Below are 24,474 nucleotides of genomic sequence, written 5' to 3'. Positions count from 1 at the left end.
GTGTGTGTGTGTGTGTGTGTGTGTGTGTGTGTGTGTGTGTGTGTGTGAGAGAACAAGACTTCCTCACATCTGCTTCAGGCTATGGCTCCAGGCTACATTAGCTGCTACTAGCATAACACACTGGACTCTCCAACCGAGCCGTCGGTGGTCAAGTTGCCTTGTGGGTAATGTAGGCGGCAATTTTGGGATAAGAGCGAAGAATGCGTGGAATAAAGAAAATTATATTTTTGTTTCTAATGTATCAATTGTAAACTATTTACATAATTCTGGGAACAAACGAAGAACTATGTAGTTTAGTATGAAGTAAATCTTAAGTATCTATTACCGAAGCTGCTTTTGCATTGGACCAATCCAAACAATGGCTTTCTCATTAATAGTTATTGGACTCTATATTACATTATCTGACAGGCATTCTTTTACAATCCAGTCTGTTGCTTCACTGTCACGGTTTTAAGTAGCCGTCGTAAATTGTTGTTTCGCCTCGTCAGGCGTTCCACGAGGAGAGGCTGAGCCGGAAGCGCTCCTGGGAGGAAGCTGAGCACTTCTGTCAGGCTCTGGGAGCCAACCTGCCCAGCTTCACCAGCAATTATGAGATGAGGGCCCTGCACAGCATCCTGAGAGACACCATCAGGTATACACACATGCACGCACGTCCCGTACGCATTGCTTTAAACTGCTGCGTCTCAAAACAGAAATGGCAACGTCTCTTTTTTGTTTCTTTGGAAGACGATTCATTTAGTGTCAGGAGTGATGGTTGGTTTGCTCTGGTGTTGTTGTTGCAGTGATAATCGCTACTTCTGGGTTGGCCTGAACAGAAGAAACCCAGCCGATCGCTCCTGGCAGTGGAGCAACGGTCAGCCTGTGAGTATGACAGACATATTATACAAGACTTATTTTTAAGAGACATCATTTGGTGTTTTTTCAACAAATATTCTTTCACCAATTAACATGTTGATAATAGTAATAACCTTTATGTCAAGAAAGGGAATTTGACAAAAATTCATGGAGCAAATCAAAGTATAATGAAGATGATATCAGTGCTGGATTATATTACTTTATAAACCTTTATTAATCGCAAACACAACATGTCTGGCTTGGATATACTTATTGCACTGTATTGTATTTCTTTATGAGTAATTAGTCTGTTAATTTAATTTAACAGGTTTCGATGGATATTTTACACCAAGACTTCCATGAGGATGATGCATACAGTCGGGACTGCACTGCATTCAAGGTGAGCACCATTTCCATACCCACTTATGTATTTTAAATGTATAATCTCTTTCTTACCTTTTCTGTACGCATGCTTTTTTAAAACATGTATTTGAGTGTGGTTATCTATACTGTACAAGCTTAATCTGACTCTCTATCTCGAGACGTTCTTCGTGGCTTTTCCTTTCTTACACTATAAATGCAGGGAGCAACCAGATCTGCGATGTCACACACATGAAACGGCTTTTTCTCGTATGTTTGAATGTCATCATGAAAGAAACAATCTATTTCCTTGTTAGACATCGAAGAGCACCTTGAAACACCTGTTTGTGTTTCTGCTGCACGACTTGCCCCCCACACCGTTCTACGCCACACCGTTCCACTGTGACGCCAGGCTAGAGTGGGTCTGCCAACTACCCCGCGGTAAGACTCTCACCAAGACTGCGGAAATACAGAGATTTGTAATGTTACTGTACTTTTGTGATCCACAGAGTTGAGGTAAAGAACAAGATTTTCCCAACATGAACCCGATATGATGTCGTTGTTTGTTTGCTTTTGGTTTCACTCTGATATAACTCGTTCTTTGTTCACATCGTATGCTTCAACAGGAAAGACGCCAAAGATCCCAGACTGGTACAATCCCGGTAATGACCAAATCTTTCCCGTTTCCGTGTTCAAATCAAATGGCCTGAATTTCTTTTTTTATTCCCAGATGATCTGCTAATAGAATGACTTTTCATGCTTTGCAGGTGGACACCATGAGAGCTCTATCTTCATAGACGGAGCAGAGTTTTGGTTCGTTAAGGAGCCGGAGCTAACTTTTGAGGAGGCAACGCTCTTTTGCAGTATGAACGGCAGCAAGCTGGCTGCACCACTCGGCTCGACTGCTGCCAGACAGATCCACCAGCAGCTAAAGAACGTAAGTGGTCAAACCATGATGGACTTGTTTAAATGCTGCTTTTTATTTTTAGCTTAGCTGCTTCAAATAACAACAAAAGATTATCTTTAATAGAAATTCCAAAATACAGAGCAATAAATGTAAGCGACGCGAGTTAGTGCTTAACTGGGAAACAGGATTGTAAGAAGTGCGCCTCAACTCCATCTTTATGAGCTTGACTGTCTGACTGAGCAGCTGGATGAGCCACAGCTGATTGAGATGAGCTAATTAGTGCAGTGAGACACACAGACCACACAAGCTTTTCTCTTATCTATACTTTGCGCTTGAGACTCCATTCAAAGCTTCCAATGTTCCACATTTCTCAGACATTATTGTTATTTTTTTTAACTTTAACAGACAGCATTAGTGCTGAAAGTCTTCTAATGGTTCACAAACTTAACTAAGACTAGAAAATGTGAGCATATTACACCAGTTTAAGCTTCTCTCCATTGGCTACCTACCTATCCATGTCAGATCAGACTTTAAGGTGCTTCCGATGACTTCCAAAATTGTAAATGGACACGCCGCTTCCTACCTTTCCTATCAGGACTCCCCGCTCTCAGAATCCAGGCCTCCTGTCTGTCCCCAGAAAAAGAAGTCATCAGGCCAAAGGGCCTTTCCCTATAATACTGCTTTGTTCAATTAATTCAACTGTGTGTGCATTAAGGTCCAATTAACTGGGGCGCATTAAAGTTCATAAATACGCCTGTGCAGTTAAAAAGGAAAAAGGGTGAAAACCTGTCTTCCTGTTCTCTCTTTTTGCGGTTACCCTGTTTACCCCGTTTCTTTCTCCCCATGGGCATCCGTACTTGATTGGCAGAGCCTGGTGACCGGGAAATTCCTTCCTTTTTCATCTGTTCATGGGAAGCTGACAATATTTCATGAGAAAACAGCTGGAAGCAGTCAAAATAAAGTTGAACAAAGTTCTGCCCCCAAACTAACCACAAAAAAAACATCATCTCTTCAGCTTAATGACATTAACTGAACATCTCTGCATGAATTTTGACCGTACTCTTGTGAGTCCTCTAACGTTATGGAAGTGCAATACACAATCTGTGGAGAGCTCAAGAGAACTACAGTCGAGTATTTACACATCAATTGATTTATTTGTATTGTGCGTAGTTTCTTGCCTGCTTGACGTCTGTACTCGTGATCACTGCCTGAGAAGTTTTTCTTCTTTTTTTGTAAAGTATTTTAGAAACTCTGTTTAAGACAAGAGCTAATAAAGTTCATTATTTTATTATGTGGTACTTTTGCTTGCGTGTTTTGAACAGATGTCCAGCTCTCCCAAGCAAGGCTGGTGGGTCGACTTGAGAGAGTCTGGACGGATATTCCCCATGTCGTAAGCCAGTATAGTTCCACACACATACCGTTCATGTTGTACAAACACAGTGTGATGTTGACTGAAATACTGTATGTTCTAGGTACACCCAGATGCACTTTTACCATTCAGTTTTCCTGGGCAGATGCACCTCCATCAGTCCTGAAAACTTCTTTCCAAGTGAGCAAACGTCACAGAGTTTCTTTACAGCTGAGTGTGGTTACGGATATTTCTTAACTTACCACATTGGATAGAAAACGACTTCAGCTCAAATCTGTTTAATTATATATTTGGCTTCAGTTTGAAATAAGCCTCATTTCTTATTTCTTTGTTTTCTTGGCCAATATGAAACTTCAAACTTGAATAAAAACCTGGTTCAGATGAATCTAAAGGCCCAGAAAACCTTTTCTCTCAATCGGCTTCTATGTGAGAACAAAATGCTGATGAATATTTAACCTTCTAGGGAAAATCTTCAGATTTTAAACCAAGTTTTCAGAGGTTGTAAAGCTATAAGCTATTCATTTCAAATATTTAAAGGTTATCAGTAGCGTAAAACAGTACGGTAATATTTATAAGAACTAATCTGGCTTTAATCCTTTTACTTGATTTGATTCATTATCGTGCTTGTGGTCTCATTTACTAATCCACACATTTTGCTGTCGTAATGTCAACTTGCAGAGCATGAGCGCAGTTGCAGTCAGCAATTGTCCTTCGTGTGTGAGAGACACAACATCACGTCAGTGGAGATAAACCCTCTGGAGCCTCAGCCTGGAGGACTGCCCTGTGGAAATGGCTCTCTGGCCTTCAGAAATAAGGTCTGATCGCTCAACAGCAACTACACTTTTAGAGACTAAAAAAAACGATCCACTACTGTCCTTATGGTCGTATACTTTAACGCTAAAATCGCATAAGACAGAATTACTGTTCAAAGTTGGAGATAATTGAATGATAATGTATCCATACTTTTAAAGGAAAGTCCTCCTGGAAGCTCTTTAACACCGACTGAAAAATCTTCATTTCCCACAAAATCACGGCCCAACATAGACAATCTCCATTTGAGATATTTCCATCACAGCTGCAGTTTAGTGCAATAGAAGGAATTCAAATGGCAGCAGATTTGAAGAACTATGGTTTATATAATTCATATTTACTGCCCGAGTGACATTTTGAATATCAAACTCTTCTCACATTGCTCACTTAGGTTGGTTGCAAATGTAGAACAATTGTTAAAATGGGTGGATTAGCATTCAAACTATTTAGCTTGGCATCTGAACCATTGTTTATCTCTTTGTGTATTTTATTTAACTTGGGAGTTTCTTCTTCTATTTATTTATTTATTTTATTTTTTTTAATTTTTTTTTAGTGCTACACATTGATGACGAGCATGAAGCCTGTGTCCTTCAAGTATGCCAATGACGATTGCCAGTCGGTGAGAGGAACCCTGGTCACTATATCCGATCAGGCGGAGCAAGGTGAGGGCAGCTATAGTTCTAGCTCTACGTTTGATAAACATGATGGGTAAGGTTAATAATATGCCCAATATGACTCCGATGATGTCAAACGCATTGTTAACTGTTGTAAAATATATAATTTTATGTTTGATAATGTTCATATGTGAGCCGGTCAACTAAAGAAATTATAGTTGCTCAGAGTCCAAACGCATGGTCTATTGAACACAAGTCATTGTCGCACCGTAATTGTGTGTTTCAGACTTCATCACCACCATTTTGCCGAGCATGAGAAACATGGACAGTATATGGATTGGTCTGAAAATCAAGCGTGGCGACCCGGAATGGGTGGACCAGTCCCCAGTTAACTACGTCAATATTAACCCCCTGGTTCTGGGCATGCACAGGGATATAAAAGTCAACGTAAGTTCTCCTTTCCTTCACTGCCCTTTTGAAATGGGGACACGTCAGTCTGTTTACAGGTCTTTCAGAGAGATACTGCATGTGTGAAGAAAGTAGTATAAAGCCTTTTTGTGGCTTAACCACATTTGAATTCACAATGTCATTTTTGTCTGTACTTTTTTTGTTCTTGCTTGACAGACATGGGATCTGGACAGTATGGATTTGTGTGTGTTTTTGATCAATAACCCCAATTCTGCCATGCTGGGTACCTGGGACTATTCGTCCTGCACACAATTTAAAAATTTGGCCTTTTGCCAACACTATGCAGGTAAATCACCACCTCCCGCACTGAATACTACTTTATTGTACAGATTTCTCTCACTTAATCAAGTTACGCTTATGCTTAAATTATGCTCCCGCCCCTAATCTCTCTCCTGTAATCTCTCTAATAAAGGGCATGAAGTGCCCAGATAAATACTTCTCACATGACATGATGTTCTTAAAACACAAGGTTTACTCATTTCAGATAAGCTAGAGGAGCCCCGCGTCCCCACAAAGAGCTTCAAGGTGAACAACCACACCATCTTGATACTCAACAAAAACCTCACCTGGTTCGAGGCCTTAGAGCAGTGCAGGAGCAACGACATGGACCTGGCAAGCGTGGCCGACACCTTCCTGCAAGCCACCCTCACCGTGCACGTGAGCCGCGCGCGCAAGCCCATGTGGATCGGCCTCTTCAGCGAAGACGTAAGTGTGCCAAGGAAGGGCTGCCTTTATTCGAATCCACTACTTTTGCGAGATACTTCTTTTGGAATATTTTCTTTGGGTTTTGTGCACAGGACGGGATCCACTACCGCTGGACCGACCACAGTCACACTGTTTTCAGCCGCTGGTCTTCCGACGTCACCAGTGGCTCGTGCGTCTACCTGGACACCGACGGCTTCTGGAAAGCCGAAGAGTGTGAGGAGGAGCTGGGAGGCGCTATCTGCCACAAACCACATGGTACGGACTGCTCGGCGCAGACGGCTGTTTCACCTCCTCGTATAGAGTGAATGCCTGCGAGTGGTGGTGTATGAAACATCAGGCTTAAAGGGTTTACAGCGATGCCAGTAGAAACATTGAATACAAAGCTACGGCTTCCCTGTTAGGCCTGGCTGTCAAAACAAAGCACAAGCAAGATCTGGGCATTGTAATCAAGTTGTAAGTCTATAAAATCGAAGCTCTGGAATATTCCAAGTTTTCTGTTATGAATACAGTTTTACAGAAAAAAAGAAACCCTTTATTCATTTTTATGATGTGAAATAATACGAGTAGCGGTTCAGATTTTTTTTTTTTCCCCCAATCACTTTTTGTCACCATCGTTCTTTATTAATTTAATCTTTGAAATGTGTCTAATCATTCTGTCAAAATTGAAACTATTTTAAATCCTTGTAGACTTCCTAACTTCAACATAAGCACTCTAAATTCTTCTGTGTTGTACGTCCTCTTCATTTTTTTTGTCTCGGGGTTGGTTTCATCTACATTTACAATCTCATCTCTTCTCTGTTGGCATGCGCCCGTATTCTTGCAAACGCTAATCTTTAGAAACTAAACTAAAATGTAAATTTACGGATTACAGTAGAGATCATCGCCACACCAGAGGATGTTGCAGTCAAGTGCCCCCATAAGATTAATGGTCCAAACTGGATCCCCTTCAACAACAACTGCTACTCCTTCAAGCTGGTCTCCACCAGATGGGACCAGTTTGACCAAGGACAGATTCAGGATACCTGCAAGAAGCTAGGTAAGAATGTCACAACACTGGGCACATGTTGTCGTGTCATGTTGGTTTGCTTATGAATCTTTCTACAACAGACCGATGATTAAGCGTTTATGTTTCAGATTTAAATGCAGACATCCTGACCATTCGAAATTCAGAGGAGAACGAGTTTATTAAGCAGCAACTCATACCGTTTCAAAACCTGGTCCAATTTGTATGGCTGGGGCTGTTCAACGATGACAACGGTACATACTTTCACAGACATCTATGTCAACTTTTAAGCCTGTGCATATCGACACTGATACTGGTTCTGTGTGTGTGCCTGTGTTTTTGTGTAATTATGCAAGGGGTTAATAGTAATTCTGTTCTGCTGTAGATAACCTGATGAAGTGGTATGACGGCACAAATGTCCAATATTCCAACTGGGCAAATGGCAGACCAGATGGAGACGGACCATTCATGGCTGGTCTCACCGTTGACGGCAACTGGATCCTCATCTCGAACCCAAACCAATTTGCAGAGTTCAAGCAAATGAGCATTGTGACCTGCAAACTGGACAACGGTTGGTGCATCGCACTTCATGATTCACATTTCTGTGTCATTCTGTTGAAAAATGCACCGTGCTCAAAAAAAACAATCTCGCATCTTGTAATCCTTCGCTCTAAAGAACTAAAGCAGGAGTACAACCTGTCGTCCAAGGATTTCCAACATTACGGCAACTTAAGCTACGAGATTGTGACCAAAAAACTGAGTTGGCACCAGGCTCTGGAAGAGTGCGATCGGAGGGGAGGCCACCTGGCAAGCGTCCACGACATCCAGCACAGTGCACACGTGAAGCTCATTGCCAAGACGGACGGCTTCCCGCTCTGGATTGGCCTATCGAACCAGGATGTAAGATGCAAAAAATGTTTTCTGAGCAAGCGCATGTCGTATGGATTTCTTTCTTTTGCTCAAAACGGCCCCTCTCTCTCTCTCTCTCTCCCTCCCTCCTCCCCGTGCAGGCTAGTGACTCAGACTTCGAGTGGTCCGATGGAACGAGATTTGACTACAAAGCCACCATCTCTGACTCACCGGAGGGCTCCGGCTCGGACAAACTAGACGCCAGCTGTGTCCAGGTTACCCCTGCTGGAGCCTTGGTGAAGACCGGCTGCAATAAGTTGTTGGACGGAGCCATCTGCTATACCACCACCATCACCACCGCCTCCCAGAGTAAGACATCGCCGTGTTTTATACATAGAACCACATTGCTCTCGCACCACTGAATCACTTTGTACATCACGGCGTCATGCATCTACTTGCGACTTAATTTCATGCTGTAGTGGCACATTGGCCGTCGTCCATCTTGTATCTGTGTTGTCATGAATCAGGAGCCAGAATGCAGGTGACCCCAGCGGCCAATCGCTGCCCTCGGAGCAACGGCGTGTCCAAGTGGGTGCAGCACCAGGAGCACTGCTACGCCTTCGACATGAGCTTCTACAACTTCAGCGCGTACAGCATGAAGCAGGCCGGGAGCATCTGTCAGAGCATGGGTGAGTCCGTGTTTGGTGTATGAAGGGTTAGAATCGGTATTCATCTGAGGCAACTGTAGTCCACCAGTTTTTTTTCTGCTGACAGATGCTCAACTACTGACCTTAAAAACCAAAGAAGAGAACGACTTTGTGTCAAAGTACCTGTTCGATGACCCGCTCATCACCAGTCGAGTATGGCTCGGCGTGGAGGTCGATGCTGAAGGTAAACACTTTGAAATGGAAGCAGGGCAGTGAAACATTGTTTAGGATTTCGGTAACACTACAACTTCCAATCTGCACTTTTCAGATATTTCAAATCATGATTATATTCGTGCATATAATTCCAGAGTTTGACTTGTAGATGAAAAACAAGCTTCCTTTGTTTGTTTGTGATGATAATTGACGATACAGGCTTGTTTTTATATAATGTTTACAGCAACAGAAAACATTTTATAGGATTTAGCCAAGTGTTCAGAGGAAAGGGATAAACAACCCGTCATTGAATTTGGGAGTGACAGCTGATTCCTGGTGGTTGAACCTTCTGTTTACATGTGACGAAAACAAAGGAAGAAATAGAGAAACAAATAAATGGTGATTACATCAGAATGTTCAATTCTGTTGCTCCAAGTGGCCAAACCAAAGAATGTTGTTTTCATAAATCTGTGCGTTTACTAAGTCATTTTTTATTATTTATTTGTGCGATGGTAGTCCTCCCTTTCCCCTCTGATGGTCTCCTGGTTCTCCCTCTCAGGTAAGCCTGTATCCTGGCAGGATGGCTCGGCCCTGGCCTACTCTAACTGGAAGTCTGAGGCCCTGGTTACTGGGAAGAAGTCTGACGCCCACTGTGCCGTCATGATGGCAGGAGATGAGGGAAGCTGGAAATTTGTCAGCTGCAAGGCAAGCCACAGCCGTGTTGTCTGCCAAACTGGAGCAAGTGAGTATCACAACTGCACTAAAGGAAGATTTTTGACAATTTGGGAAATGTGCGTATTCGCTCTCTTGCCCAGAGTTAGATGAGACTATTGTCGGTTAGCATAGCTCAGCACGATGACTAGAAAGGGGTAGATGGCTAGCCGGGCTCTGTCTGAAGGTAAACATTTGGCAGACACTCCAGGAAGTTTGCTGGTCCCAGGTGAGAAATAGTCCGGCACATAATCACCCTTAAAATGTCTAATTGTCATTTTTACGCTTCAGATTTTGTAAGGATTAAACAAACAAGATATAATGTGTTGATTAGTGAGCTTTAGAGAGAAAAACTGGCTAGCTGTGCCCCACTGTTTCTAGTATTTGTGCTAAGCTATCTGGCTGCTACGTCATATTTACCTATAAATCTCCAGCTTCTCTAAAGTGACGTAACTTCACTGACAACGGTAGATGTTTTACACGTTTGATTTTCAATAAACATTCTTTAGTCTGAACTCAAACATGATGACATCTTGTTTAATGGGACCAAAAACCTCTACACACTGACTCCCTGTCTCTTCACTTTTGCGTGCTCAGAGTCTGGAGGCTCTCCTGTGGCGTTGGGTCTCTTCATCGTGGTCGTCCTCGCTCTCGTGGTAGCCGTCGGCTTCATCGTCTATAAGAAGAGAGGAAGCCGCTTCTCCTCCACCGTACGCTACAAGAGGACCTTTGACGACGCAGACGCCGCCAGTATTATAACGGACGCTAACTGAGCTCGCTTAAGTAATCAGCCTCAGGGAGTATTGATGTGCCTTGCGTGCATTTTAGTGCTTTTGAGCAAGAGCAGCCTTCCCCTTTTCTTAAATTATTTATTTATGCCGCTTAAGCCTGCAGACTTTCTACGATTATGTTTAAAACTGTAAATATTGTGAGAGAATTTAGAAATTCTGCCAATTCAGTTTCTTAATTTGGGTTATTTTAGATCGAGTCCTTTGTTATACCTAATGTAAATACTTGGTCTGATGCTCTGGTAAATGTTGATCATTGACATTAGTGGGATGACTTTTTTTTTTTTTTTTTTAAATTGTAAAAATAATTTAAATTGATTTACAGAAATATTCAAGGCGACACAACACTCCCTTTCAGCCTTAAAACGGGTTCAATTGCACTGATGTATGAGTGACTCCAAACTATCAGAAACATAACGTGCATTTATCAGCTTATACGGTCTGTGGCATTATTTTATTTTTCAACTTAAGAAGATTTGATTTCCATGTGGTAACAATGAATCAATACATTAAGACCAGTCCAGCTGAATACACAGTAAGATCTGTTTTCATTTGACTTGAGTGTTGTATGTGCCTCACGATGAACAGCTTTACAGCTCCACACCTGTCCCCAAGCAAAAGGAAGAAACTAAAGGCTAAACTTCAGCAAATCACATTAAAACCATCTGGATTGAGAGATATTGCACTCGGATCAAGAAAATACATTTTCATTTTTAGTTGGACTGTTTTAAATAAGAAGAAAACATTTGTCATTGATGAGAATCTCACTGGCTGCCTGTTAACATCATTACTTCAGGAGAGATAGGAGGTTTAAGCCACTGGATGAGGTGATTTTCAGTGTATTTGTGGATCCACTCAACGTATTAATACCTACTAATATGTTTTCGTTGTCAATACATGAATAATGCCAGAGAAGAATCTGATATTTTAGTCCTGCTGCTTAGTTTTAAAAGTGTAGGACACTGTCTTAGCCACATGTTGTTTTGTTTGTATAATTTGTCTGTTTATGTAGATCTGACTTTCCTATGCACTTAACTACTGAGCAAGAACGCACTTTAACATGTCGTGGAGCTACAGTTCCTACTATATTTAAGCACAATGAGGTTGGGAGAGTTTTTAGAGACGTTCAATTTGCACTGGCCTTTGCTGTGAATGCTTTGTAAATATGTTTTATAACTGAGAATGAACCAAAGATGCTTTGAGTTGTTTGAATGTCAAAAGCCTGAGCTTTCCTTTCACTTTGTCGAACTGCCTCAGTAGGGCTTGTTAACCCATTCATATCAATTCTAAACCAAATGTTTGTGGGTTGTTTTTTTTATTTCACCATCACTCCTACGCAGATCTCTGAGCTCAAATCAGGTACAGTTTCCTTCCAAATAAATTTCCTGTCTTCAAAGACGTGTTTTCCATTTTTTTCCACTGTAATGATTATTTCATTTGTATTTATTATCTACGCCAGGTGGATCATGTAATCATGCCAGCGTGTGAGCGAGTGAGTGTGCATCTCTGTGTCTGTCCATGGCTAATCTTGCATTCTGCTAAATATTTTGGATGGCCAGTTACGGCTCAATGCTCAAGCTTAGTTTTTGTCCTTCACAACAACTTTGAGCGGATTTCCTCTGCACTCTACTGGGTGCACCTTTCTCGTTAGTGTGTGATGTGAATCTGTAACTGAGCTACTGTGGGCAGGGAGGGGCGCTGATTAGAATGAGTGGCTAGCAGAGCGCTCATTGCGTTGGGTGGGTGCCGTTCGAATATGGAAAGCAGAAAGTGCCATTAAACGCCTCTTTCAATTTTAACCCAAAAACACCTTTTTACGCCGTGAAGAGGTGCACACTTTGACTATATAACTGTCTTCATTCACAACTTGCAACATCTAAGTGTGTAACAATATTATATGCAACTAGTCAGGCTTAGCTAACAATGACGTTCGACTGATGCAGCCATTTTGACATGTCATTTCAGAGTAAACACAGGTGTGACTAATTACGTATGGCCCCGATTCATTTAGGTGGACCAGGGCCCTGGTATTGTGCATGCTGGCTCACTGGGAACGGCATTGACACACTTAATAGAATAGTATGATTGAATTGATCAATTACACCTGTTGTAACCCTGCTGTGACACGTCAAAGTGGCTGCTGTGAAAAGGGCCTATTTCGCCGTCATTGAATGACTGTAATTTTAAGTGGAAAACTTCTGGCAAATATTTAACAGATTTACAAATATTCAGACAACTGGAAACCAGCGTTCAACGGTGGATCCACCGATTTGTATATGGACTCATGACAAATAACTTATTTACGGATTCCAGCGGTAAATCCGTGTCAGTCGTATCACCACCGCTGCTTTCAGAGTCTCTTAAGTCTTTCCCATTATTCACTTGCATTGTCTAGATTACACATCACTGTACAATATTATTTAAATTAGCATGAAAATTATGTTTTGGGGTGGATGTTACGGGAGTATCCCCATTAAACACATTTAGAGGCAGTGTGATAATCCCACTTGGCTGCCATTTTATTTCACCGCTGAACAAATCTGACTCACAGGTGTGAAACATCTCATTTAAAGGTGCCAATATGTCGGCAGTGGCGGCACCTTACAAGTGTGGAGACTTCTTCCTTGTGTGCAGCAATTTATCTCTAGTTAAAAGAATAGAGCAGAGGTTCAACCATCAACAGTAGCGAGCCCGCGTGACTAACAAGAAGCACCGTGTTAACTGTAGTGTGCCTGCAACATGCATAGATAACAGAAGATATAATAAATGATAAATATAAGAAAGGACAGCAGAAGAAGCAGTTTGCATTCGATCTTTATTTTCAAAACGCATTAAACTAGATTTGAACAGACAAAGCATTTCAAACACTGAAACAGAGATGAAGAACATTTGTTCGATTGGGTGAAGTTCTCGTCTTTTCTTTCAACATATTCATCAGTGGGAAAAGTTGGAGGAAAACAGTAAAACGAAAGGAAATAATCATCACTTTTAATATTCTCTCCCAAAAGCATCCTTTTTATCATCACAAAGTGGCACTGTTGCCCTTCTATGCTATTTCAATTCTAGCCTTTTTATTTAAACATTAAAGCACTTGTGGTTTAGAAAGACTTGCATCTTTTATTTACTCATAATTGAATAAAGTGCACTCTCACGGAAACAGAAATACAGTGGCGTCAACCAACAAATTATTTACGCTCTGGTTCATTTAGAGTTTGCATATCCCGCAAAAGCCAGCTTTGTCCCGCGCACTTGGCATTTCTCACTGCCGTTGCATTTCAGATGAACATGATTATGTCGACGCACGTGTGAAAACTGGGTGAGCTACCATATGGCATGGAGTGACCCACTTTTTATTTATTTTTTATTTATTTTTTTACCCTCGATCCACCACAAAACTAGTACTCTTCTTCAAGATCGTCGTCCAGGTCAGAGAACTCAATAGACGGTCTGTTGTCTTGTAGCTCCTCGTCACTTTCATGAGGAACTGCAACCCAGACACATCAAGTCAGATCATACAGCCGGATGATGAATACGATAAGTGAGTGATCTACAGTGTGCTGCAGCTTTAAACACGACATTTATACATGAAAGCATTGCTTGCAGCAAAGCAGGACTGCCTTTCGACAAACGCATAAGAATGGAAGAGAAAGTTGAGCAACGTACTTTCCAGATTGTCCATGTGCTCGTGAAGAATTCTCACCAGGTTGAACAACTGCGTGAGAGGAGGAAGCAGTTTCCCTTTTCAAGATTTGCATTCGTACACAGTACATCATTTAAACAGTTTGTGTAAATCACCATTAAATTCAGTGTCGGTGGTTTAAAGTGTAAGAAAGAAAACGATTATATACACATACACGCACAAACCAGTGTCTGCTGCTTGTGTGCCAGCATTATTGTTTAAAAGTTTACGCTGGTGGCTTACGTTAACCTTACATCTCTTGAGCTGAATATCTGAAAATTACATTGTAACTGGCGGAGCGGGTGGGCTACTGCGTGTGTGTTGTGTGTGTGTCGGGTCTGTTTAAGTATAAAATGAAACCGTAGCAACCGGCCCATTAATGAGAAACTCGGAGCCCCCTCACTGAAAAGTCGAGCCCCCCCCCCATAATACCAGGAAAAGAAACTTCTCTGGCTCCGCCACTGCCCGTATACTCAAATAAAGTCTGACAGACCGACTCTGAAATGGCTCTTTCAGACAATTATATGTCTAACTGTAGCGCTGAATTAGCAATAAGGGTAGTTCTAGTCCGAGAGTGTGTGTGTGTGTGTGTGTGTGTGTGTGTGTGTGTGTGTGTGCGCGCGCTCTCTCACCCCAGCAGCATCGACTGCTCCCAGCACATCGGAGAACCTCTGCTCACAGAAATGCAGCAGCACCACCAGATAAAGACCGCTGCTGATGAACTCATCGTATTCTGACTGTGAAGCAAGAGAAACAACTTTCAGTTGAACTGCATGGTTTTCATCCAGAATGTAGAGAGTACAGTACATACATGGTTGGCAAAGTAAAAAGGAGAAGACCACCAGGAGCCTCCATAACGGTTTCAAAGCTGCTTGGCATAGAGACTAAAAGTTGCATTTTACTCACATGATTCTCTCACTCAAACCATTCAGTGAGCCCTCGAGCCCGGCATGGAAGCATCTACATCTATGCGTTTCCATTCATTCATTCAGATTGTATTGAGTGCTGTCATTTATAAATAAGAAGTAAAACGGTGACTTACTTGCACGTGGGTCCTGTATAACTCCTGAATGTCAAAGTTGTCTATGTTCAAACGCAGTTTCTCCTTGCACAGTTCACATGTTGTGATGGCCTCAAGGTTTGTGCCTAAAAGAAGGAAAAAAAGGACAAAAACAGACTTGGTTGGCAGGACGTGGTTTGGGTGTAGGCGCAGCCAGGTGAAGGTCGGCATTTACCTGAGCCGATCTTGGAGCGGAGCCACCTCTTGATGCAGTCCTGGTGGACGTAGAGCAGACTGCCTGTGCAGCGGCAAGGCTGAATCAGAGGGTTGGAGGCAGATTCCTGCCCCATCTGGCAGATTCGGCACAGGTCGCCTTCTTCATCGTCAGAGTCCTCCAGCAGCAGTCTGTAGCAGGAAAACGAGGACATTTACTTCTACGTTTGATACAGTGCTTCCACAGTGCTGCATATGTGGGAGTCCATTACCTCTCCTTGATCATGCGCAGCTTCTCCTGATCCGGGCTGGAAGCGGGTTTCTCCAGCTGGCTCTCAGCAGCACCTGACGGACCCACGGACCCTAAAATGTTGTCGTATACTCCGACTCTGCGGCATGGCGAAAATGCGGCCGAGGCATCTTCAAGTTCGGGCAACGTCTCGTCCTCGAGTCGGCAGGGACGACCTGCGCCGAAGACCTCTAAACCAACCGCTCCTTCATCTTCCTCCTCCTCCTCATCGTCATCATCATCATCTTCCTGCGTAGCTTTATGCTCGAGGTCATCCCACCTTCTCAGTAAGTGCTGTGGACGGCTGTGGCCTTCTTCTAAGCCTGCGGCAGGGTGCGCATTCCCGCCCTGAGTGTGTCTTCTGAGGCGAGAGAGGAGGGGAGGGCAGCGGCCACGGAGGGAGGACGACAGCCAGGAGTAGCTTCCTCCTCCTCCTCCTCCTCCTCCTCCGCTGCTGTTATTACTACTACCGACGCCAGGCTCTCTCGACGATGCCGTTCTCGCCTGAGCCAGGCCGCTACGATAGCCATCGTTGTTCTCCTGGATAGGGGCGAGGTCCGCTCTACGGTGCCTGAGGCTACCCAGGGTTGCCTCCGACCCTCCGGTGTCGGACTCCACACTGGACACCCTGGCCCCCTCGTCGCTGTCCACGGACTCTCCGCCCGTTGACGGGCTGTCGTCATCGAGGGAGCGGACGCTGGAGGACCCGCTGGAAGAGTCTTGGCTGGAGCGCCGCGAAAAGAGGCGGGACAAGAGGCGTCGAGTGGAGCTGCGGCCCTCTGGCTCCGCGCCTTCGGGGGCCGGCCTCGGAGGGAGCGCAGCCTCTGGTCGGGGCGGTGGAGCGGCGTACCTGGGGGTGTGCGAGGAGTAAGGGGAGGAGATCTTTGAGGAGGAGTCAGGGATCCTCGTCTGTTCCTGAGATGAGTGGACGGCGGATGAGCCGCTCAAGAAGCGGGACGGGGTTCTGCTGCTGAAGTCGCATGCCAGAGGAGAAGAGCGGTAGGAGGTGGAAGATGAGAGGTGGCGATTTAGGGAGCTTTCTCTAGCGGCGGAGGAGGAGTAGGAGGACGAGGAAGAAAAGGAGGGATAGTAGGCGGTCTCTTTAGGCCGAGCTCCCTGCGCATATGTGGAGGTCACCCTGTCTGTGTGATCTGGAATGAGGGAAGAGACGGGCAGTTTGCGTGAGATTGGCTTATGCGTAACAATGCATTATGGGTAGGTTGTTTTACATCACAAAATATGCCTACACAACGAGGAAGCCGATCCAGGAGTCCTGACCCTTCTTTCTCCCAAACCTGAGAGACTGGGCTCGATCTTCGTCTCTAGCTCTCTCCTGGACAGCAGCGGATTGGAGGAGGAGGAGGAAGAGGACGACCGCGAGAGCAGACGGCAGGAGCTCTGCGAGGAATCGCAAATGTCGCTAAGTTTTTCCCCCGTACCTGTGAAGAAGAAGAGTAGACACGCTGTTAAGAGGTTTGCTTGTATTTAACAATAAACTATAAGGATTTTACACATAAGTAATGGATTTACAAGTAGCTGGTGGTAATCCCAGATTACAACTGACAACAAGATTTAAGCAACAACTAAACCCAAAATAAAAGAGCTGCTAGCTCTTTCCACATCAAATTGACTTGTTGCTGCATTGTTGCAAGCCAATTAAGACTATCCGACAGACCACAAGACACCCAGTGATTTCTGTGTATTTACTGTAAAGAATCATAAACATCGTCACACCATCCGTATTAGCTTCTAATGCTCATGAGCTGAAACACTGTATAAAAAAAAAAAAAAAGAACAGCCATCTGACTTTGGAGATGCCTCGACTCTCCACTGCAGATGAGTCAACTAAAATGAGGAAATACAACGAGAAGCTGGGCGGTGGGGGTGTGGTATGGAGTACCTCTGACGCTGCTAAGCCCGGTGCTGGAATAGGCGGATCCTGTAACGGAGCTGCTGGCCGTTCTTGAGTACAGTCCTCTGTTGCTGTACGACAGCTTGGCCCTTTTAGAATCGCCGTCGTCAGTGACGTTCAACAGACCCGAGCGCAGCCCCAACCTCCCCTCAGTATCAGTCTGGGGGGGAAAAAAAAAGGCAGACATTTAATGACACTTTTATATTTCGATGACATCATTCCGCAATATTCCGATAAGTTTAAAAGGTGCATTTGACCAAGGCGCTATAAACAGACGAGTGTTCGGCTTTAGTACCAGTTTGGTCCTGCTGCTGAGAGAGGATTCAGCCCACGGGCGATCATAAGAGCGGCTGGAGGACGTCAGAGAGGAGGGCAACTTCCAGCTGGTGGAGCGACTGTCGGAGCTGCTGTAGTCTCTGGACGAGCTCAGGAGACGAGAACTCTTCAGAAAGGGTGAAACAAGTAGCATCAGTTGGTACTCGTGCCTGGGCAGATATATAACACAAACATGCATTGACGTTTCCTGTATGTTATCTCAAGAGGCGCTATAGGGCAACATTCTGATGAATTGTTCGCCATTTTATTTGCATCTCGCAAACGATACACAGCGAAGGGCGGGAGAGAAGACTGCAAGCTGGCGTTAACAGGGAAGTAAAGGTTTTAAAGTATTCAGAATATCTGCTTTGGACAGACATGCATTCACCAAGTTAGTGTGTTTTGGCGAGAAACACTGAATGCAAACACAATTGTTTGTTTACAAGAAACCTCCACAGGATACCTTCATCCTGTGCTCATTCCAGTATACCTGAAATAATTAAAATCACGGGTCTTTCAAGATAGCTTGGACTCTTCTGGAAAGCACAGGAACTAGACGGGGCCCAGGCCAACGGTAACACTATCTTTTCCGACGGGCCTTTGATGAGCAGCAGGACTGAAATACGCACAACGTGTGCCAAGGAATCTAGGCTGCCCTATAAAAAGACCTCCAAAGTGTCTGCTGTTGCACCACTGATATGTGGAGCTAGCTACTGCACCATGCGCCCGAGGGAACCTGTGAGAAGCGAGCTTACTTTAACACCCTCTCTCTGGAAAACACCAGAAGGGCAATAAAGCCTCAAGTGGAATAAAAACATACACACAGTTGGGTGATGTGGACTTAAGTGTAGTTGTTGTTATTGTTGCTCTTGACTATTTTAGCCAACTTAAACCAACACTCTTCCAGCTGACAGTCACCCTAAGACCTTTGCATACCAGGCTGAATTAAATGAAGCTGGTGTTAATCTACGATGACACCTAAAAAATAAAATTCTTAATAAGCATGTAATTTGAATTGAATGTGAAACTAGACGCACCTTATTCAGGATCCCAAGACTAATGCAGTAAACCAAGGGAGCGGTGTAGTGTATTTGAATTATTTACACTGTATGCAAATGTATAGACGGGGTTGTGCACCGTGTATAAAACAACGATGCTATGCATGGATCCTAGCCTTCAGCCATTTCTGTACAATAAGCCAGCAGTCGGCCTACCTGGTGGTCCAGGTCCGCCTTGTAAGCCGACGACACCCTCGGGAAGCGGTCATTATTCAGCACAGTCTCCCTACTGTACAGCCGGCTGGATCCCAGTGACGACGAGGGGACTGTGGGACTGGATGTGTAGGAGGACCTTGAGCTGGGCAGACAAAAGGGAAGTCTGCGAGACCTGGAGTCCATCACGGATCGTCTGAAGAAGAGAAATCCAACGGTTGAGACGAGCAAAAAAAACTTGCTCACAAACGCATCTTTTATTCCCCACCCAATGAAGTTTACACCTTGCAGCAACAACTTTATAAAAGAGCCTGCGACTTCTCGATCCGTCTAGTAACACAGTTCGGTGGGGCGGTGTGTGTGTGTGTGAGAGCATGTCTGATTTGTTGATGGAGTGCACGTGACGGTGTGTCTGTAAACAAAAAAAACAAAAAAAAAAAAAAACACTTGCCACCATGCTGCTTCCTGGACTTGATATCACAGCGCCTATCTTTGGGGACTATGAACTCTGTCACATGAACATGACACTTCAGCAGAAGCACTCTGAGCAGTGTGCCTCAGCAAGCACGGTGCTCTGTAACAGTTATGAGACACTGAGATCATTTATTATTAAGCTGTGTTACTAAATCCAGCACATAGTGCACAGTCAAGGAAATTGTAATAGTCTCTTTTTTTCGTTATTCAAGTAACCTGTAGTGCACGTGATGCATTTGCTAAAAGTCAGAGGCACCGGTGGACCTGAAAGGAAGAGTTGAGCGGTTCTCACATAGGGTGGTACAGTGCGAGTTACTCCCTGGTAGTGATATGGATCCATGGACATTAGCTACAGCACCTGTGGCCAAAGATAGCTCAGCGAGCCAGCAGCCTGTCACACTGACATGACCGGCGGTATAAGGCTAGATAACGGACATTTAAACCTTTTTACCAACCAAAAGAGAATACAAGACATTTAGGGAAACATAAATGCGTTACCAATGAAACAATAGACAAAAACACTTTAACGGAAGTAGTCCGGGAAGTAAGTCTTAAAGAAGACAATAAAGTCAAAGAAATGTATTAAAATGTGTGTCAGTGTGGTTAACTACTAGTTGAAAGAAACAGTCCCTTTTTGCTGCAGTTCATTTTCTATGTAACAAGCCGCAGGTGCGTGTCTCTTGGGATACAAACACCATGAAGACTAGAAACCATAACGGTGACGTTAATTAAATTAAAAGTCTCAGCAGAGACCGTTTAATAGTCATTGACTTTAAGTAAAACCTTGGTAACGTCTTGTGTTTTTGATGTGAACAAACATTAGGTCAACGTTAGCATGTTAAGTGCTCTCGTGATCGATAGTTTACGAACTGTCTCAACCAAACTGCAGGTTTCAACGTTGGCGCTAACGTTATAACGTTAGTTGGTTAGCAAGCTAACCAGTCGGCTTTAGCAGAACACCAAGAGACGAATAACATGTAGCTAACGCTAAATCGGAAGAATTATTATTAACCCTTACCCTAGCGTTGTTTCTGTTAACGTGTCTGTTGTTTAGCTAACGAGTATTGACTACCTTGCACATTTCATATGCGACGGTTAGCTACAAACTAACGTTAACGCTAGTCTACCTGATCTAATAAAGAAAACAACACCCCCATAGTCGCTGTTTAGGTGTGCTAACACGGTAGCTCCGGCTAGTTGTCGGCAGAGCGGTTTGCTCCAGCAGCTGACATATCAGTCAACGGTAGCTGGTTAGCTTGTCATTTGTGCGTTAACAAGTCCCGACATTTTACGTTAACTAATCAGTGGCGCTAAATTAAACGCTGACTGGTGTTGGTTTGAGACAACCAGTTCGCGCATCAAGCGACATTTTACACCGCCTACATTCCCAACACAATGCATTGCCACCGGCGTAAACATCCTCACCTTTGATTTCAATCTGCCTTTGCTTTTACCACAACAGGAGCGATGGCGTCCGTGTTGACTGCTGTGGACACAGACGGTCACGTGATTTGCATTGACCCGGAGGGAGTGGTTTAGAAGACTGCTCGTGGCTCAAATATCACGGGCCACGTAATTCATCCACGGCGTTTAAAAAACAAAATTTAGAACTAGTATAAGAATGCACCCCGAGAAGAATATACACTTTTGGGCCACTGATTAAACCAAACATCATACCTCTTACCGAGTTTGACGCTTCCAAATAACCCCAGGCCCAGTCAAACAGCGCCCCTACGAGGCTTAGATAAGTAAGTAAATCACATTCTCGTTTTACAATGTATTCCACCAACAACTCCAACAATATACGGTGTGAAGCCAATACAGGCCCGCAAACCTGCTCTGTCAAATACAACATTTGGGCTCTGGAATAACCCGATTACACCTAACTTGAAAAAGAAGACGAAAAAAAAAATCTAATTTCATATTGTGCTTCAATTTGTATTTGTTTCTTCTGTTTTTAAAGCAATGTTTCAGTAGACTACTGAAACACATGCAGACCAGATGCTTCATGAAGATTCGTGTGTACAATCCTTAAAAAAGTCTCACCACCTTATGGCTTAATTAAAAGAGTCAAAGCCCCTGTGCACTCAGAAGCAAATACATGTTGCCTATTAATGATTTTAAACTATTAGAAATAAAACAGATACAAATTATTTTTAAAAAAACAGTATCCGCATATGACGTTTGTGTGATCTATAAAACTTTATTTTGTTTGCATTTGTACTTTAATGCTATTTTACTCCTACTTGACAACATTTCAAAGATAAATGGTGTACTTGTTTACACTAGATTCATTTGGCATCTAGTGACAGTTACTTTGCTAATTAAGATTTACCTACAAAATAAAATTTTGCTGTAAAACAAATGATAGTCTTATGAAATAGAAGGCATGCTAAACTACCCAACGGTAAAACTCAATTAAATACTGCTTAAATATTCAACGTTTAATTAAGGAAAGTCACAATTTCTTGAACATCCTGGTACAGCAATGACTTATTTCCATCATTGTTTGACATCTGATTGCTATGATTACAGCAGACTTGCTTGATAAACCTCACACTTGTCAACGTCCTGATGTGACGAGTAGCAAAGACATGGATGTGGAGAAATTAACCCAGCATATGAGGAGGTGCAGTGAATTATACAGTTAATGTGATAAAGGAATATATTATCCCACAAGATTGTGTTTGTATTGTTTCTACTTGATCTTTTCACATATGTGTTCAAATGTTGCGTGAATCCATTAAAACATCTAAATTGTAGTAGTTTGAAACTGCAGTTATTGGCTTGATAGTTTAATGTAATTGAAGTTTTTTTTCTTCTTTTGTATATAATATCTCCAACACACTGCTCATGATTTTTTGACTAAACTGGGGCATGTGATGCATCTGACGTGCATCGTGGCATTCTGACATTTTGAAAATGACTGCCCCAAGGGGGACGCTGTGAATACAAGTCAAAATTAATAAGTGAAAACTTTGCTTGCAGCTACTTACATGCTTTCCAGCACTGCTGAGCAAATGCCAAATACATAACAAATGTTTTTTTCTTTATTTCTGTGAGAGGCATGAATACAGAAAACACATCTAATAATTTAGCATCTCCTCCTGAAGATAAAGGATTTGGAGCAGAGCGATAACATCATCAGACCACGCTTTGTTACAGTAGAAAGCTTTTTTTTCTTATGAAAACTGTTGACAATTGAGTCTGTGAATTATCCAGAGTAACTTTGTGTCAGGGGGAAAAAAGGGTTTTAAATGCTTTGAGCAGCTTCATCATTGGGGTGGAAGCAGACATCTCAGAGATGTATCAAATGCAGGGTAAATAAAAACCAAATTGTCTGCATTCTTACTCACTACTAGGAGGATAAGTGTAAACATACGCTTTAATAGTTTAGGCAGCGAGAACAGCAAATCATATCAATAATCTCAAATACTACATTTGAACTGTCGTGGTTATCGCAAACAAGTCAATAATTTAAGTATGTGCATGGGCCAATCTTTATTACAAGTTCTGTATTTTAATAACTGATTTGTTGGCTGCATGTGATCACTGTATTTGTAATATGTGTTTGATTGTTTTTAGGCATTTTTGCCTTTATTGGACGGTTGATAGTCAGTGATAGATGTCCGTTGGATAGATAAAGGGAGAGAGAGATCTGACATTCAAAACAAATGATATGACCATATTATAGACCAGATGATGTTTTTTTTGTAGTTTAAGTTGTGTGACATATGGAGGACAGTATAACTATTGGTTCTAAAATAATTTAAAGTGGCCTCTCTTATTTAAAGCCATGTGCAGATTGCATACGAAATAATTTGTGCTGTTTGTTTATGTTGTTGCTGTTGATGAAGATCCCACTTTACTTGGAAATGATCAGAACCTGGGTCATTTTTAGTATGCTATGGGTCAGGTAGATCATTTAGACTAGCTAATTCTAAGAGGAGAGGTTCCTCTTCCGGTTTTCCCGAAACACATGTAGTTTATCTGAGGAACATTTATTAAATTCATCCAGATTTTTATTTTTTCAAGTAGCAGTCACTATCACACAGAAAATGATACACTCTGACATTCACTTTGAATCTACTGAGAATTAAGAGATTACAATACCTGCAGGCTTTCATACACTTTGTGTGTATACCAAATAGGACATATGGTGTCTACCGAATAAAAAGTTGTATATGATAAATTAATGTTTTATTAGAAAAACATGATAGTCGTTCCTGTGAAATAGTATGGAAACTTACTGCAAACTTATTCTATACGTGTTTTCAAACACATATGAACATATTCATAGATAAAAATGCATTTAGATTCAGATACAGTTCAAATTTTTTTTTGTTATGGAAATTTGTAGATAAGAATTGAGTATTGGTGTTGGTAGGAAACCGGGTCACCAGGAATCAAACCTACAGAAAGATATGGGGAACTAGCAAAATCCACAGAGAAAGGCCCTGTCCAGACCGGGGATTGAACACAGTCTGGGCAGGACCTTTCTCTGGCTTTGCTGTGAGGTGACATGGAGGAGGCATAGGGGCATAGAGGGGCATAGAGGCATTGGGCGTTTGGCCTTGGCGAAGGTCTGCGCTCTCTGAATGGCCTTTTAGTTGAGGGTTGGTGGGATAGCCTGGAAAATGAGTGTGTTCATTGTCCTCCAGCTCACTTGAAGAACTGAATGAATCTTTTCCACACAGAGTCTTTTAGGCTTCTTGTGGTCCTCCAGGGAGTGTTGGATGTCGATCATGGACTGGAGGAGATGGGACTTCTCTTCCTGCCACTTCTTCCTGACAGTTTCTTTGAACTGCTCCACTTGAGTTGTTGAAGCTTCATTCTCCTCCTTGAGCCTGTTGGTCTCTTCCATCTCAGACCCATCTCAGGCCTGAGTGGTGCTGTGGTGGCTTCCAAAGGGATTTCCTCTTGGCAGGGCTCCTTCTCAGTTCCGGGTACTCACCACTCTGTTGGGTACTTAATTTATGGATAACCTTCTTTAACATGTAATTTTTCTCCTTGAGCTTGTTGGTCTCCTCCATCTTAGACCCATCACAGGCATGAGTGGTGTGTTGTGAAGATTGTGGAAGGTCCTCTTTCTGTGCCTGGTCC

At 43.0% G+C, this 24,474-nt stretch overlaps 2 protein-coding genes across 4 annotated transcripts in view; one reads left to right on the top strand and one right to left on the bottom strand.

The window, feature by feature from the left end:
* The window catches only part of ly75 (lymphocyte antigen 75), a 20,622-nt gene extending 8,948 nt beyond the window's left edge, over positions 1–11,674 (top strand). Inside the window, exons 13-35 of one of the 2 annotated variants that reach the window (XM_031846239.1) lie at positions 489–631; positions 783–861; positions 1,163–1,234; positions 1,512–1,635; positions 1,821–1,856; positions 1,962–2,131; positions 3,424–3,491; positions 3,574–3,650; positions 4,149–4,285; positions 4,834–4,942; positions 5,181–5,341; positions 5,519–5,648; positions 5,847–6,067; positions 6,160–6,322; positions 6,942–7,103; positions 7,202–7,324; positions 7,456–7,641; positions 7,747–7,970; positions 8,081–8,288; positions 8,447–8,608; positions 8,694–8,810; positions 9,339–9,521; positions 10,088–11,674. In XM_031846239.1, coding sequence (XP_031702099.1) covers positions 489–631; positions 783–861; positions 1,163–1,234; positions 1,512–1,635; positions 1,821–1,856; positions 1,962–2,131; positions 3,424–3,491; positions 3,574–3,650; positions 4,149–4,285; positions 4,834–4,942; positions 5,181–5,341; positions 5,519–5,648; positions 5,847–6,067; positions 6,160–6,322; positions 6,942–7,103; positions 7,202–7,324; positions 7,456–7,641; positions 7,747–7,970; positions 8,081–8,288; positions 8,447–8,608; positions 8,694–8,810; positions 9,339–9,521; positions 10,088–10,263 — 3,231 coding nt within the window. In that variant the 3' untranslated portion in view covers positions 10,264–11,674. Of the gene's footprint in view, positions 1–488; positions 632–782; positions 862–1,162; positions 1,235–1,511; positions 1,636–1,820; positions 1,857–1,961; positions 2,132–3,423; positions 3,492–3,573; positions 3,651–4,148; positions 4,286–4,833; positions 4,943–5,180; positions 5,342–5,518; positions 5,649–5,846; positions 6,068–6,159; positions 6,323–6,938; positions 7,104–7,201; positions 7,325–7,455; positions 7,642–7,746; positions 7,971–8,080; positions 8,289–8,446; positions 8,609–8,693; positions 8,811–9,338; positions 9,522–10,087 lie in introns of both variants that reach the window. The other variant, XM_031846238.1, reaches the window with a different exon arrangement.
* Positions 11,675–13,076: 1,402 nt separating this feature from the next.
* marchf7 (membrane-associated ring finger (C3HC4) 7) lies at positions 13,077–20,932 on the bottom strand. Of its 2 annotated transcripts, XM_031846240.1 has the most exons (11): positions 20,797–20,932; positions 18,901–19,093; positions 17,667–17,813; positions 17,360–17,531; positions 16,707–16,898; positions 15,443–16,610; positions 15,193–15,362; positions 15,000–15,103; positions 14,590–14,694; positions 13,942–13,990; positions 13,077–13,762 (listed from the first exon to the last, which is right to left on the bottom strand). In XM_031846240.1, exons 2-11 carry the CDS (start codon positions 19,081–19,083, stop codon positions 13,674–13,676), a joined length of 2,379 nt encoding a protein of 792 aa, XP_031702100.1. In that variant the 5' UTR covers positions 19,084–19,093; positions 20,797–20,932; the 3' UTR covers positions 13,077–13,673. The 2 variants fall into 2 exon arrangements, with proteins under 2 accessions (XP_031702100.1, XP_031702101.1); XM_031846241.1 differs by lacking the exon at positions 20,797–20,932 and having other exon boundaries at positions 18,901–20,787.
* Between the last annotated feature and the right edge of the window lie 3,542 nt (positions 20,933–24,474).

The sequence above is a fragment of the Anarrhichthys ocellatus genome, unplaced genomic scaffold (assembly GCF_004355925.1).
Source record: "Anarrhichthys ocellatus isolate YVR2014 unplaced genomic scaffold, GSC_Weel_1.0 scaffold6, whole genome shotgun sequence".
Taxonomy (NCBI): Eukaryota; Metazoa; Chordata; class Actinopteri; order Perciformes; family Anarhichadidae; genus Anarrhichthys; species Anarrhichthys ocellatus.
The sequence above is the reverse complement of the archived record's forward strand: the minus strand, read 5'-3'. Positions and strand labels throughout refer to the sequence as shown.

Excerpts from the sequence above, each read along its gene's own strand:
- marchf7 (XM_031846240.1), bottom strand. The coding sequence starts at position 19,083 with ATGGACTCCAGGTCTCGCAGACTTCCCTTTTGTCTGCCCAGCTCAAGG. Across the intron at positions 17,814-18,900 it reads AGGCGGACCTGGACCACCAG|AGTTCTCGTCTCCTGAGCTC; the intron begins GTAGGCCGACTG and ends CCCTTTCTGAAG. Across the intron at positions 13,763-13,941 it reads GCACATGGACAATCTGGAAA|TTCCTCATGAAAGTGACGAG; the intron begins GTACGTTGCTCA and ends TCTGGGTTGCAG.